Source organism: Mugil cephalus, chromosome 18 (assembly GCF_022458985.1).
Source record: "Mugil cephalus isolate CIBA_MC_2020 chromosome 18, CIBA_Mcephalus_1.1, whole genome shotgun sequence".
Classification (NCBI taxonomy): Eukaryota; Metazoa; Chordata; class Actinopteri; order Mugiliformes; family Mugilidae; genus Mugil; species Mugil cephalus.
Window position 1 is genome coordinate 17,996,605 of NC_061787.1, and position 14,103 is coordinate 18,010,707.

General features: G+C 41.8%; 1 protein-coding gene across 4 annotated transcripts in view; it reads left to right on the top strand.

The window, feature by feature from the left end:
* The window catches only part of col11a1a (collagen, type XI, alpha 1a), a 70,431-nt gene that overhangs the window by 33,554 nt on the left and 22,774 nt on the right, over positions 1–14,103 (top strand). For all 4 annotated transcript variants that reach the window (XM_047568101.1, XM_047568104.1, XM_047568102.1 and 1 more), the window contains 10 exons: positions 446–499; positions 1,171–1,215; positions 1,334–1,387; positions 1,543–1,587; positions 4,446–4,499; positions 5,334–5,387; positions 8,906–8,959; positions 9,540–9,647; positions 11,915–12,004; positions 13,246–13,299. In XM_047568101.1, coding sequence (XP_047424057.1) covers positions 446–499; positions 1,171–1,215; positions 1,334–1,387; positions 1,543–1,587; positions 4,446–4,499; positions 5,334–5,387; positions 8,906–8,959; positions 9,540–9,647; positions 11,915–12,004; positions 13,246–13,299 — 612 coding nt within the window. The remainder of the gene's footprint in view (positions 1–445; positions 500–1,170; positions 1,216–1,333; positions 1,388–1,542; positions 1,588–4,445; positions 4,500–5,333; positions 5,388–8,905; positions 8,960–9,539; positions 9,648–11,914; positions 12,005–13,245; positions 13,300–14,103) is intronic.

Here is a 14,103-nt window from a genome sequence, read left to right on the forward strand (position 1 = left end):
CCCCGCCCCTCAACCCATAAGACCCAAAAACACCCACTAAGAACAAGGTGGGTCAGAAGGTCCATGTTCATCCTCTGAGGAGCCACAACTGTTTTGAAGTCACAAGGGAGACCTACACAATATTAGGAAAGTGGTCATAATGTTATGCCTGATAGGTGTATAGAGACACTCTAGGCTGTTTCTCTGTAAAGCATCATTTGCTGAACGATAGTGATAGATAGTAGAGATGAGAAGCTATATCAACATATCAGCAAAGAACAACGTTTTACGGTCATGAAAGTGTTTAGTGTTATATTCATCACTCGTATTGAATTCATGGAACATTTTATATGGGCCACAGTGTTAATGTGCGAATCTAAATCTCTGACAGAAGTGGAGATAAACGCCGGGTGGTCTGCATTATTCTCTCATTTCCCTCCACGATATTTAACTCTCCCATCGACAGGGCTCAAGCGGTTTCCCCGGATTCCCTGGAGCCAATGGCGAGAAAGGAGCCAGGGTAAGAAAACTCACACACACACACACACACACACACACTTGTCGACCACACACACACCACGGTTGTGTATGAAAATCACCACGTCGCCATATCCCAGCACAAAGGGAAAATTGATTCCTGCGAGACTTGGCACGAATTCTGCGTGGTGACTTGACACAAAAATAACGGCGGCCAAATCAGCCTTGGATGGAGAACAAAAGACGTGGAAACGATTGTGTTTTCATTGAGCCCGCTGCCTTATTCTGAAGCATGGAGAAAAAAAAAAGAAGCGAGTCTCTCTGAACTGGGACGTTGTAGTTTAAGCTGCAAGAACTATTCCCAGCTCAACTTTGAAACACTTAATTCGTGGAGACAATGACAGAAAGAGAATCTTTTCAGAGGATCTTTAATGTATGAAGTGGTTGAAGGAGATGAGCTCTTTCCTTTGTAAAATGCGTCAGCTATTTTGGCAGACTTTTTAAGGTATACTACTCATTCCAGATTTCCCTGCTGCACCGACAGCCGCTTTACTTAACAGATGGCTTTGCTGTCATTCAAAGAGTACATGTTGTGTCAATTAACTTTTTATTGTCATTGTGATTTTATTTGCACGTTTTTTTTTTTTTTTTTATAAAATGTGACAGACAATCTGTATGTGTGCCTAAAATCTTTCTTCTTTCGTTAACTAACAGGGCATCGCCGGTAAAGCTGGTCCGAGGGGGCAAAGAGGTCCAACGGTACGTACTCCGTGGTTAATGGAGCAGTTAAATAGAGTCATTTTAATACTCCTACCAGCTAAATGATGAAGTGGGTTCTGTGTCTGACTCGAGTGTTGTGTTCACTCTCTCTGTTTAGGGCCCCCGGGGAGCTCGAGGAGCCAGAGGCCCAACAGGAAAACCAGGTCCCAAGGTAAGAGACACTACGTCAACAAAATGCAACTCGCAAGCAGTTTAGTTTACTTTATTCAGCAATGCACCGCTGTATTTAAAGTAGAGTGCTTAGTGTGCTCAGTGGGTAAAACAAAGCTAAATATGAAAGGATTGTGATTTGTTGTTGTGTTGCAGGGCACAGCAGGAAACGATGGTCCTCCAGGCCCACCTGGTGAGAGAGTAAGTCCATAACACACTACTCTCAGGTTGCTGTTTTACATGTGTATAGAAATGAAGATAAAGACGTATCTAGACCAATCAGTGTCATCCAACTCCACTATAAAGACAAAGTTACAACCATGTATGTCCTTGCTTACGTTTCATCCCTGGTCGATCTGGTGACACAAACCCGTAACTGGTGGTTTGAGTCTATGTTGGAGCAACACTTTAAAGTGCGCATGGCGTGAGTCTGCCAGCTGCAGGGCACAATGAAAAGTCGGAAGTGTGCAGCTTATTGCCTGCAGTTTTTCATCTGCGACTCACTGTGGCTGCTCATTCTTCTGCCACTCGTCTCTGAAATATTACAATACAAGTGTTCTACAGTCAGAAAAAAAACAACATATGCTTGAAGAACAGCAGCAGCACAGCTCACTGACAAACATGATGTTTCTAGTGACTACTTCACAATTAAATCCACTTGACATTCAACTTTCTATTATTAAATGACTTTGTATGTGAAATGACTTAGCGATTGACTCAAACATTTATTTCAGTCAGAAAACCAGATCGCCTCTTGCGTGTAGCGTTGAATAGAGTTGTGAGAGATTAAAAGAGTTGATGTGTTGCTAAGAAGCTTTTAATTCTACATAAAAACACACATGAATATTAAAAGACGCTTGGTTCAACAGAGTTTCCCTTGCCCCACAACAAGTTAATGAGGTAATTAGTGAGGGCAACTACAACAACTGCGCTGCAGTGTCCGCCATTCGTTGCTGTGCTTTAATCTTAATGTTCCCACAAACAGCACTAGCACAAGCAACACCACTTCAGTGATTCCCCTCCGCTTTGGAGCCCAGTTCTGCAATAAAGCACGTTTCTCCTTTGCACCATTCTAAACTGATCCTCCAAGAGAAAGGACAGGAAGGTCGGTCCAAATCTAGATTTTCTGCCTTAGGTGGCTAACTCAGCAGGAAAGTTAACAATCTCTGCAGCTGCTGCACAATAAAAGTCCCCCAGCAGTGACACCTCATGCAATAACTTTCATTAGATTTCCAATTATGTTTAAGTGTGGTTTGATTTTGCTGTGGAACAGAGAAATGTGAGACGCTGGCTTGAATCTGCTCGAGTCCAAATAAACCATGAAACGAGAAAAAGGCTTTAAGTGTTAAGCAGCTGCGGCGACTGTTCTGTTTGCATTAGCATTTATCTACACTGCGGGAGATTTAAAAAAATGGGCTTTATTACAACATGAGTTTGTGTTCATCAGAAAACGGTGCTTCTCTTCTTTAAAATAAAACTAAAAATGTGGGAAAGAAATCAGTGCTTTCACATCGGCCTGTCAGGTGCGATGACCAGCTAATCATGTCACTTTAAAGCAGTCACAGTAAGTGTTTCCAACGTCAGAGGCTGGAAAAAAAGTAAGCCTAATTTAACGGAGCTCACTTTTACTAATTCAGAGTTGTGAGGTAGTACTTAGGTCAGTGTTTGGGGTGGTTCTTCTATTCAGATTTTAATTTGGATATTGTAATAATATCCTAGAAGCACTGGCAAACAACGTCATTTGTGTTTTAAATTGAATTGTAGTTTAAAAAGAACATATTGGCTGAACGGTCTGCCTTTATTCCTTCACTGTAGTTTTCTTGAACACAGTTGATGCTATATTAAAACCTTCAGCCTTTAAACTTTAGCATTATGTCTGGGATATGAAATCCATATCCAGCTTAATTACAAAAATACAAGTATATGTATATAAGAACAACATACAAAGTTATATAAAAAAGTATATATAAAGTATAGTATATGTGGTAATACAGATATATAGATATAATGCATACTGAGATACACAACATATGTAATTGTAAGTTAGAATATTAATTTATAATGCTGTATAAATAATATACAGTAGTAATATGGTTTCCTTCTGCATACAACTCTTCAACATGATCAGCTCCAGCTCAGTGTCATATCGGCCTTTCTTTTAATTCAATTCAGCTCAGTTTTATTAATATAGAGCAAAAGACAAATGGTCTAAATGGTCTCAAAACACTCAAACCCAAAACCCCTAGAGCATGTTCAGAAACAACGATGGACGGGATAAACTTTTTTTTTTAACCAGGAAGGAACCCTGAGCTGAAACCAGTAGAACAACAGAAAAACATACAAGCATCAGTATGAAGTCTACATGTAGCACATGTATGTATGTATGTATGTTGACATGATGCATATTGTATGTGCAAGAAGACTGATGGGGGGAGTGTCATCCTTCAAAGTATTAATTACAGACCAGCTTATGATGAGATTACTGTAGGACCAGAGAGCCGTGTCATTGACTCTGCTTGTTTATATTCCAGGTGAGCAGGCTGAGTATATGATGTATCGTTAGCAGAGTGGAAAAATATGCATACAGCGCAGAGTATTCACTTAATATTGACAGTACCTGCATTTAATAAACCACATTTTGATGTTTATTTAAAAAAACTTGATTTAAACTGCGACGGCACTGCCAGTTTTGCGAATATGCTCAACTTTGTCGTGTGATATAATATCGTTTACTCCGGATCGTTTAATTTTAATCACCAGAAAATCGTTGAAACCTGCCTAATAAAACTTATTACCGCCATTATCCCCATGATTTTGACTTAGATTTAACAGGATTTGATGGCGACCAACCTTCCAAATGACCTTATTTTACCAACGGCTGGTTCTCTTTTTAGGAGGAATATCTTTTCAAGAGTTTTATGCCAGTGATGTTCCATTTCACTAAAATATTAGTGATCCACCAAGGGTAAATGCCCTAGTATTATCGAATAGATAGTCAGCTCGTAACGTTATTCCCTGTCCGTTTCTAATCAGAAACTCCGTCTGTTTGTTGCCTGCAGGGACCTCAAGGACCACAGGGACCGGTTGGTTTCCCAGGACCAAAGGGCCCCCCTGTAAGTATTTCTCCATCCTTACAACACATCTATGAATGTAGTTCTGCTTCCCCAGCCTCTGTGCTGAGAGCTCGCACCGACCGTTCCTCTTCTATCTACTGTCTCGATAGCAAATTAGCCTTGTTTGCAAACATTATACGTCACAATTGATTCAATTTGAGGAATTCATGGCGTGCGCTAACACATAGCAATATCCCCAGTTCTGTGCAGAGATCATTAGTCTAACTGTTATTGAGGCAGAACCCATTTTCTCACTGTGCAGTCGAGGCAGGAGACAAGTGGTAATTTCCACCTATTGATTCCAGAGAGATTCATAGCCCTCAGCCACACACACAAACACACGCACACGCAAACGCACAAAAAAGAGCAACTGTTATTTCTTTCATTAGTGCTCTTTTACTCCAGTGATCGCTGCTCCTTCTTAAATATTATGTTTGGACTGTATCTTGTGCCTACAAAGCATTCACACAATGCTGAAGTAATAAAATATCATTGTTTGGGGGAAAAAAATTAACTTTTACTCAAGCGACGTGGATGATTTTTTTTGCTTTCAATTCAGATATTATTGCGAGTGGTCTCAGTAAATGGTTATGAATTTATACAGCGCTTTTCCGCCTCTGGTACTAAAATCATCCACACACTTGTTCAGGCGAGAGCTCACACATTCACGCGCACCGGTGCCAAGCAATTCTGGGTTCAGTGTCGAGCTCAAGGACACTTAAATTGTGGCTGCTTGTAGTGGGGATTGAACCGCTAACCCTCTGAGCCACAGTCGCACATAATGGATGTCCTTGGTTACCTAAGTGAGCGTGTGCCTTTGTCTCTGCCCAACAGGGACCACCCGGAAAGGATGGACTGCCCGGACACCCTGGACAGCGCGGAGAGACAGTGAGTCTTTAAGATAAAGTATTGTTTGTGCTGTCATTCACCTGTGTCTCTCTGTTAATTAACATGGCCGAGCCTCTGACTTCAGACTGAACTCTATGACTTTAATGCACTGTGTATACTTCAGAGTCAGTTTGATGCCATAGCTACGTCGACAGCCCAGACGCTAGCACCATAGGCTGACGTGCACGACCGCAACAGCTCCGATTGGTCCGCTTGGTAGTAATCAAATTGGTTGTTTTGGATTAATAAATAAAGACTTGAGGAAAGGTTCACTGAGGAGGTTCAGAGATACGAACACTGGTTTGGATCATCTTGGGCAAAAGGAAGTAGAAACAACTTAACCTGACTGGCAGAAGAGACACAGCGACAACTAGCGCTGCTACAGAGCTTTAGTGTGACACATCCTTGCTTTTATCAGCTTACCTGAGTTTAAAAGTCTTTTAAACTCTGTTCTAGTTCCATATCTCGTGGGAGCGATGAGCCGATGCTTGGTAGTCTGCGTGTTCACCGCTGTTTGGGTAAAAGTTGCCTATGAAAGCTTTTTGCCTCTCGTTCTTCAAATTGCCTCTGAATTGCAAAGACAGGTCTGATCCTCCCCAATCAGTAAGCTACACTTCAATCGAGCCCCCCCTCCCCGCCCCCCTCTCTTTCCATTCTCCACCAACTCCACTTCTTACCTCGGTTGCTCTCGTATGCAGGAGATTACAATCAGTGATACAACATATCAGCGGGATGCCAAAAGGGGGCGGACATGTCTTGTGAAGCAAAATGCTAAATGACAAACCTCTAGTGAACATTGTTTACTGCTTGTCTCGTGGCCAGTGCGCACTGCATCCTGTCTCTGTAAATCCAGGCGGATCAGACTCCCATCTAATAGAGATGGACACTGGTGAGCTTTTATCTTGTTATATGGCATGTTTGCAGACTTGGAGCATCCAGTTAAATTGACGTATTCTCCTGTGACACTGCCTTCTCCATATCAATAACAACTAAATAGGGCTAACTGAATAAAATAAAACGGTTCGTTGCTGCAATGCGCAACTGAGGTTCATGCACGTTTTTCAAAACGCACACGGGCTTAGTGACAAATGGCTGTGCTAAATCTGAACCGAAAACGCACTGCTGCAGAGATGGAGGGCTCCTCGGGATGTATAAGATTTACCTCACGGGACAAACACAAACAAAGCAAAGTTTGATTCGATCACACTTGGTTGCAATCACCTCCCCTCAGCTTTCGATTCCTCTGCACTTGGTATGCGGCGGCGCGCCTTGGTTTGACGAGGCTCAGAGGGCGATAAATTCCACTAAAAGCTTGACAGATTATCGCCTCTATCATTAAAACTTCCCTTTCCGCCTGCCTCTTTCCTATAGATAATGTAATACGCCACACGCGAGTGCTCCCCTGCCTTTGCCGCGATCCAAGTGACAACGATACAGTCTTCATTAAGGTGTTTATGGCCGCAGATTTATGTGCCAATGAAGGAGGCTCCACGAGCGTCCGATGCGAGAATGGATAACAGCAATAAAGACGCTCGCAGCCCCGGCAACACAAGTTGCATTTGAGGAAGTGCAAATAAAGATCTGAGTCAGGGCCGGTTCTGCAATAGCATGGCCCGAGGACTTCCTTTGAATAATACATCACCATAAGTCACAACACATAGTGATCAATCAGTCGGTGGTCATAAGTCAGACAGGATTGACTTTCTAAGAATATGGATTTGAAACTTTTTGGGTTGCCGGTTGCAAATCAGAGGAGTTAGAATTGTAATACCACAGGGAAAATTGGTTATGGATGGAGTTTGATGACTGAGGGATTCAAAGATTAAATGAAAAAGTCAAAGTCAGACAGCAAAGTCATTGCATTACCAACACTATTCCTGGAGCTGGACACGTTTGCTTTATCTCAGTAACTCTCCGCTTAATCAGAGTTTCGCGACGTTTCCTCGCGTCCTCCCGTGAGACAGCCGCTAAATGCTGGTGCGCCTTCACCCGCGCACACTCCCGCCGCGCTAATTCACTTAACAGTTGACCTCTACGCTTTGATATTAGGTTCCTATTTGAGCAATGTACTGTGGAGCGCTTGGAAGGAGACCCAAGTCAATGCAGATTGGATTGATCCTCTACCAGGAGGCACAAGTTCATCTGATTTGTGCTGCAGTTAATGCTTGAGATTTTGAACTTGTATTTATTTATTTATTTATTTTATAAATCTTTTTTAGCTCCGGTGTTTAAATCTGCTCGAGCGTGTCCATAGGAAGTGCTGCAATGCAAATGAGCCACACACTGTGAATGTAATTCAACAAGTTTACCACAACCAAGGGTTCTTTATTCCCCCCGAGGAAACACTGTGCGCTAACTATAATTTAGTCAAGACTTAAAGCCGCATGCAGTAGTCGTGGAACAGGTAGGCCATGATACCACTGGCTTTGAAGTGAGGCGCTGCCTAGTTACACATTCAGCGCACATAGAGCATCATTATCACCTCAGTGGAGCCCCGTTTCTCGCTGCAGTTTCTTGTTGAACATTTAAAACTTCTGAAAACTTGGGGATTCAGAAGTTTCCCCCACCTCTAACGTGGGAAGAGCAACGATAAAAAGAGAAAGTTGACAAAAAAAATAACCAGAACTGTTGAAACTTCTAGGGTAATATTCGTGTAGGGACCTATTATTCCCAACAAGGAAAAGGAAAATAGGTTTTCAGTGCCATTAAAAATGAGCATAAATGCTTCTGGTGACTATGCTCATTTAGATTTAATGAGGTGCAAGCTTCTTTGGATTGCTCATTATGATTATTACCATGTATATTCCATAAAATGCTTTTCTTGAGAATGACATGTCAAACGGCCTTTGTCTCTTTGTCCTTTTGTTGCCCGTGTTCTGTGCAAATGTGAATTACAGTGCCCTATGCGGTATTTTACCTTTTTACGTTTTATCTTTTTACTGTAGTTACTGGATAAATGGGCATTATGTTCTTCAAATTCTGTGCATGTACATGCACTTTAAGTTCTAAAACAGTTCTACTTGACGCATGCGTATGTTTATAGACCTAGAATACATCAAGATACATTTGCAGTATTGCCTTTATGCAGGTACATGGATTTCACTGATATATGTATGTCCTGATTTTCTGGTTTGGTTCCAGAGACCTTTGCTAAATGTTGCTCTGTGTGCATGCATGTTTTTTTAGTCTAATTTCTACTGTCTCAACCCCTAGTTAATTGTTGTATACTGCATAGAGTACATCAATAACGCAGTTTCTTACAAGCATAGTAAAACTTTATAAAACCAAGACCACAGTCAGCACTGCAGTGTAATATAATCTATCACAGATTGTGAAGAGAAGATGAAAAGCCTTTGTCCCAACGTAAAGAAAATGCCAAGCGAAAATCTAAATCTCTTCTTATCAGCCCAGCGGAAAGTCACTATGGTATCTGTACTTTTGCGTTTTAATAGATAAGCTGCGACTTTTCGTTGTTGTTGTGCAATGTATAAATAAGTCTTTGTAATCTTCTTTTTCAGGGTTTCCAAGGAAAAACGGGTCCACCAGGCCCAGGAGGTGTTGTTGGACCTCAGGTAAGAGCAAAAAAATAATAAAAAGAACAAATATATTATTTACAAAGGAAAAAAAAAAGCACAGCATCTCCAACCTGAGCATTTTGACAGGTAATAGTAAAATTATAAAGGTTCTTATAGTACGGTCCTATAATGCTTAGGAAGTGCAACAAAGAGGGGATCCCTTATTCCGTACTGACAGACACGCAGCAGATGTTGTTCATACACACTGGTGCAACATACTGTGTAGTTAAGATGGTATTTAAACTAAATCAAGAAATACAGGTGGTTATGATGAGATGAGCCTTTAAGCTGTATGTGGTAAGAACTAATGTGCATCTGTCCATAGTTGATCTCATTGGAGTATCGGTGTAAATTGTGTGTGAAATCAACATAATAATGTTTATATATGCAGCAAGATCCAAGAATTTAGCAAATATCATGCAGTAAATTGCACTAACTGTGTATAAAAGCATAACAGGTCCTAATATATATATATATAATTATAATTTTTAAAAATTTAGTTTCTATAATTACATATTTTATAGACATGGTGACATGTCTACTGCAAATAAAATCCAAATATTTGATGGCATCTTAGGGACCAACTGGAGAGACAGGACCCGTTGGTGAGAGAGGTCACCCTGGACCTCCTGGCCCACCCGGAGAGCAAGGTCTTCCAGGTGCTGCCGGCAAGGAGGGAGCCAAGGTATGTGTCCAGTATATTATTTAATGTTCCTGTTAATTACTCTTCTCAAATGAATGCAGTTTAGATTTCCTATGTTAGGCAAAACATGCTTCAGACACTACCTCTGCTTCGGTGGTTAGCCGACGTACAGTGTTGAATGCGTCTCTAAAGAGAGGATGGCAGGAAGGTAGACGGATGAAGGGATCAACTGCAGCCAACGTAATAGCAATTATCGCACATGATTGGATTTTGCGAGTAAACCAGCTGCATCCGCAAGTAGTTATTTTTCCCTGAGGGCATGCGAAGCTCAATGGACTAACTGGATATCTTGAATGAATGTGAGAAAGCAGAAATAAATGTATTACAATAATGTACCCAGAAACACACCCCATCAATCGCCACGGCCTCACCATTACTCTCCGCGTTATACAAGATTCCAGCAAGTGTCTGCTGAAGATGCAGTAGCTGAGATTCTGGGAGCGTCTGGCTACGTTCTCTCCTTGGCCCTCCCTGCATGGCAATTGAGTGCCCATTAGGAGCAGACAGCGCCCATTTTGTAGAAGTATGGGCTGCTCCGATCCAACCCCTTGATTTCCAGTACCACTAAGCATCCACCCCTGCTCTGCATCCCTTCCTCTCACCACCCCCACCCTCACGTCTTCTCCTTTTCATTTTCTCCCTGTCTTCCCTAAGCAGACAGCTTAATCATGTCTGTCGGCCAACTCCAAACCCTCCGCCACTCCGCCCACCCCCCTTTCCTCCGCTCAGACCTGTGCATCAGTATGCTACGCTTTTTTTGGAGGTTCTGGCAGCGCAGCCCAAATCCTCTTATACCTCTCAAGCCCACTCCTCTGCGCCTCCCCATTTGCAGATGAAGTCAGAACAAAAGAACAGAGTCAGAAGTAACTTTTCCTGAAGCCGAAAGTCTCTGTTTTATAAATGTGTACATAATGGAGAAGGAGTAGAGAAGGAGTGGATGATTCTCCTCCTGTCTGAGGCGAGAGTCGGGGTTGAGGGCGGGCGTACGGTTGCAGAAGAACAACTGTCGCCTTTTATTCTGCCTTCTTCTAATAAGCACCTTGACTGCTCGTTTCTGAAAAAGACGCCTCGGCGTTTAGCTTTTAATTATTCCGTCGTTTATTTGTATTATTTAACCATTCAACAGCCTTGCTAACGTCTCTATGATTTAAGTAGTTGCTGATTACGTGAAAGCACAACCTCATGGATTCTGATTAAAGTGGAGGCCTATTGATTGACTGCGTGGTGACAGTGCTAATGAATCCACTGAAAACACACAACAAACTAATTGTGACTAGTAGTCCATTAAATGGCCCTTGCGGGACGCACAAAGCCATTACTGCATCTGATGTTTGCTTGTCAGAGGCTTTTCAACTTATCTTTATATTAATGCCCATGAGTCTGCATTTATAGCACACAGGGCAAAGAGTGAGCATTTGTAAAGCATCTTAAAGCAGCCTGGTAAGGACTGTAAATACAGAAGTGCACCTCATTTTCTTCAGCAATCAGCAAGATTCTGCTGTCTTACCAACGCCACGCTGAAACTAATTGTAACATCATATTAGAAACTGCATATGTACAGACCTCAGATTTAGATTAAAACACATTAATATGCAATAACTGAATGAATGAATGAATGAATGAATGAATGAACGAATGTCTGGGTCTGTTTCACTGGAAGTTCATTTGCTCTCATTCCTCACTCACAGCAACGAATAAAGAGACAGCATGAGAAGAAAAGCTGAAGCTTATTTTAAAAAAATGTGCCATGTGTTTTCTTCATCTTAATCCTTTGCTCAGTGGTCTTATTATTTCTTTCCTTTGCCCAGAAACCCTTTAACAGCTGAATATATAGTATGAACACAAAAAAATATTTTTTGTCTCTTCATCTATACTTTGTTACTACATATTTTAGGTTTTCCAGTCTTTCCAGACTTCAACTTTGAAGTGAAAACTGTATTTTGTCCTCGGTTGGTGTTTTGACCCTTTAGAGCAGTACTACTACTATATGTGTTCTATATTAAACTCGGCCTAGTGCTATTTAGAGAAACATTATTATCATAATTTTGCTTTCAGTATTAAGCTATCCCTTAACTAAAATGAGTTGGCTTGATGTTAATGTCTATTTAACTTGAAATTTTAAAAAAACCCTCGTTGAAGACCTATGCTTTAGATACACAAATACTGTGGTTATTTATAAATTTATAATAATCTGTACAGGATTGTTACTGGTGTTCCTCTAAAATAAACCTGTGTGTTTGTTTGTGTAGGGAGATCCCGGTCCACAGGGATCCACCGGTAAGGACGGCCCCCCTGGCCTTCGCGGCTTCCCCGGAGAGAGAGGTCTACCTGGCGCCACGGTAAGAGCTCCATCCCACCTGCACCTATTCATCATAGTTTTCCTTTCACGGGCGTTTGCTAGTAGAAAGTGACAGAACATCGCTACATAACAAATGAACCGCCATCCATCCAGAGCTAGTCACTTCATTAGAGACACCAGCCCTGGAATTCACTCCTAGCAATCAGTCCGGCGCAGAGGAAATCCAAAACGACATCTTACAAATGAACAGGCGTGCCTGTGCATCGGTCCGCTGACGCTGACGCCACTGTTTTAACTGCCACAGTGGATCATGGGCGTCCATTACAGAATTTGGGAATTGTTGGCGAGGGACTAATTTGTGCAATCTCTCCCCAGTTTAACTCAGGGGCTTGAATTGGTTTTGTATATTTCCATGCCAGCATTTCTTTTTTTTTTTTTGTGCTGGGCAACACAGTTATGTTTGTTTCCATATGCATTATTTACTTAATGAATTATTAAGTGGCAAATGTTGGCAATTAGAGTGGGGCGCCTGTGAAGGGATACACTGCGGGGAGAGGAAGTGTTCTTCCTTTATCCTCAAGGTCAGTCAGACTCTGCAGGACAGCAGCACTGATTGTTTTCTGCCATTGTAAATTACTCCAGCACACAGCCAGAGCCAGCGAAAACTCATTACCCATACTGCCATGTGCTCGTTTGTGGCCCGCTGGGGAGCTGCACAAACGCGCGCGCGCACACGCTGCGACAAACATACAACAGAGCACAAATCCATACGACATATTATGCACACCGCTGCATGTTCGATACTAAATTCGCAAGCTTCCCTATGCAGAACGAGATAGAGGAAATTGTATACACCCACATGCACCGTTCATGCAGCTTATGCACCCATATGTGAAATGTAAAAAAAAACTCATCACTCTGCAGCTTGCAGTATCCACAAGAGCACATTTATGAAAGGCATGATATATATTTTTTAGCCACCTTATCTGCTGTAAGTTACTTATCTATTATGGATGTTGGACTTTTTCTAGCCCTTTATACAAGCTGGTGGTCTACCAGAATGGAAATGTCAGTCGCCAGGGTATTGCTTGGAGTAGGGCTCAGAGGTCAAATGCACTAGTCATGTATGGCAGAAGTTACAAACCAGTAAACACGGGCAAACGGTGTCGGTTTGACTGGCATGTAACGCTGTAGATCACATACACACAGTGATGTAAAGTTTCAAAAGGTTTGTCAGTCCTGACGTGTGTTTTTTTTTTTTTTTCTCTGTCTTAACTTCAGGGCCCTGCAGGTCTGAAGGGAGGAGAGGGACCCCAAGGTCCACCTGGTCCTGTTGTAAGTACACTGTTATCTGACGGTAAAGTGCTCTTAGGAAGGTCATTAAAATGAGAAAACGATTTCCTTGCTCTCTGGCTTTGCGGTATTGATTTGTGTGGAGGCATATGAAGTTTTACCGCATATGCAGAACACCTGAGGACTCGTTATATCATCTGAACGGGAAAAAAAAATTTTTGAAGTGGCATCAGTTTACCTTGGTTAACTGCTAGGCCTTTTTATTATCCTTTTATTTGTGTCCCTTCTGACATCATCACCACCAGAGAGGCTCTTAAGACTGAAGAGAGACTGGTAGTATGCTCTTTCAAATCATTCACACTTTTATATCATTCACACTCATACATTCTGTCCTATGTGAATAATAGGTTAAAATGAGCCCGGTAGCCACTGTAGCTGCACAGAATAAGATAAGAAAACATATTAATGGCACACACGAGAGGGAATCAAATATAACAAGTTAATTTGAAGCAAAGTCATCATGGAAATGTCAGCTGTTGTTTATGTATTATTTTCCCAGTGAAAGCATTAGTGGATTTCCTCTCATTGCACTCCACACAGTACTTTTTTTTCTGGTATCAAGACAGAAAAGCTCTATTCCCTCGCGGCTCACAGATACAAACCTAAACAACTGCACCCATGGTGAATCACATTGTTAGTGTTGCTCCTACATGCACCACCCTCATTAGTCCCAGACTTTGCATCCTGGCACTTTAGTGTCCTTTCTTGATGAAATATGTGGTAGGTTACACATGACACCATGGGCTGCTCCTATTATATTATATGTCCATAAAAACGTCTTTTAAT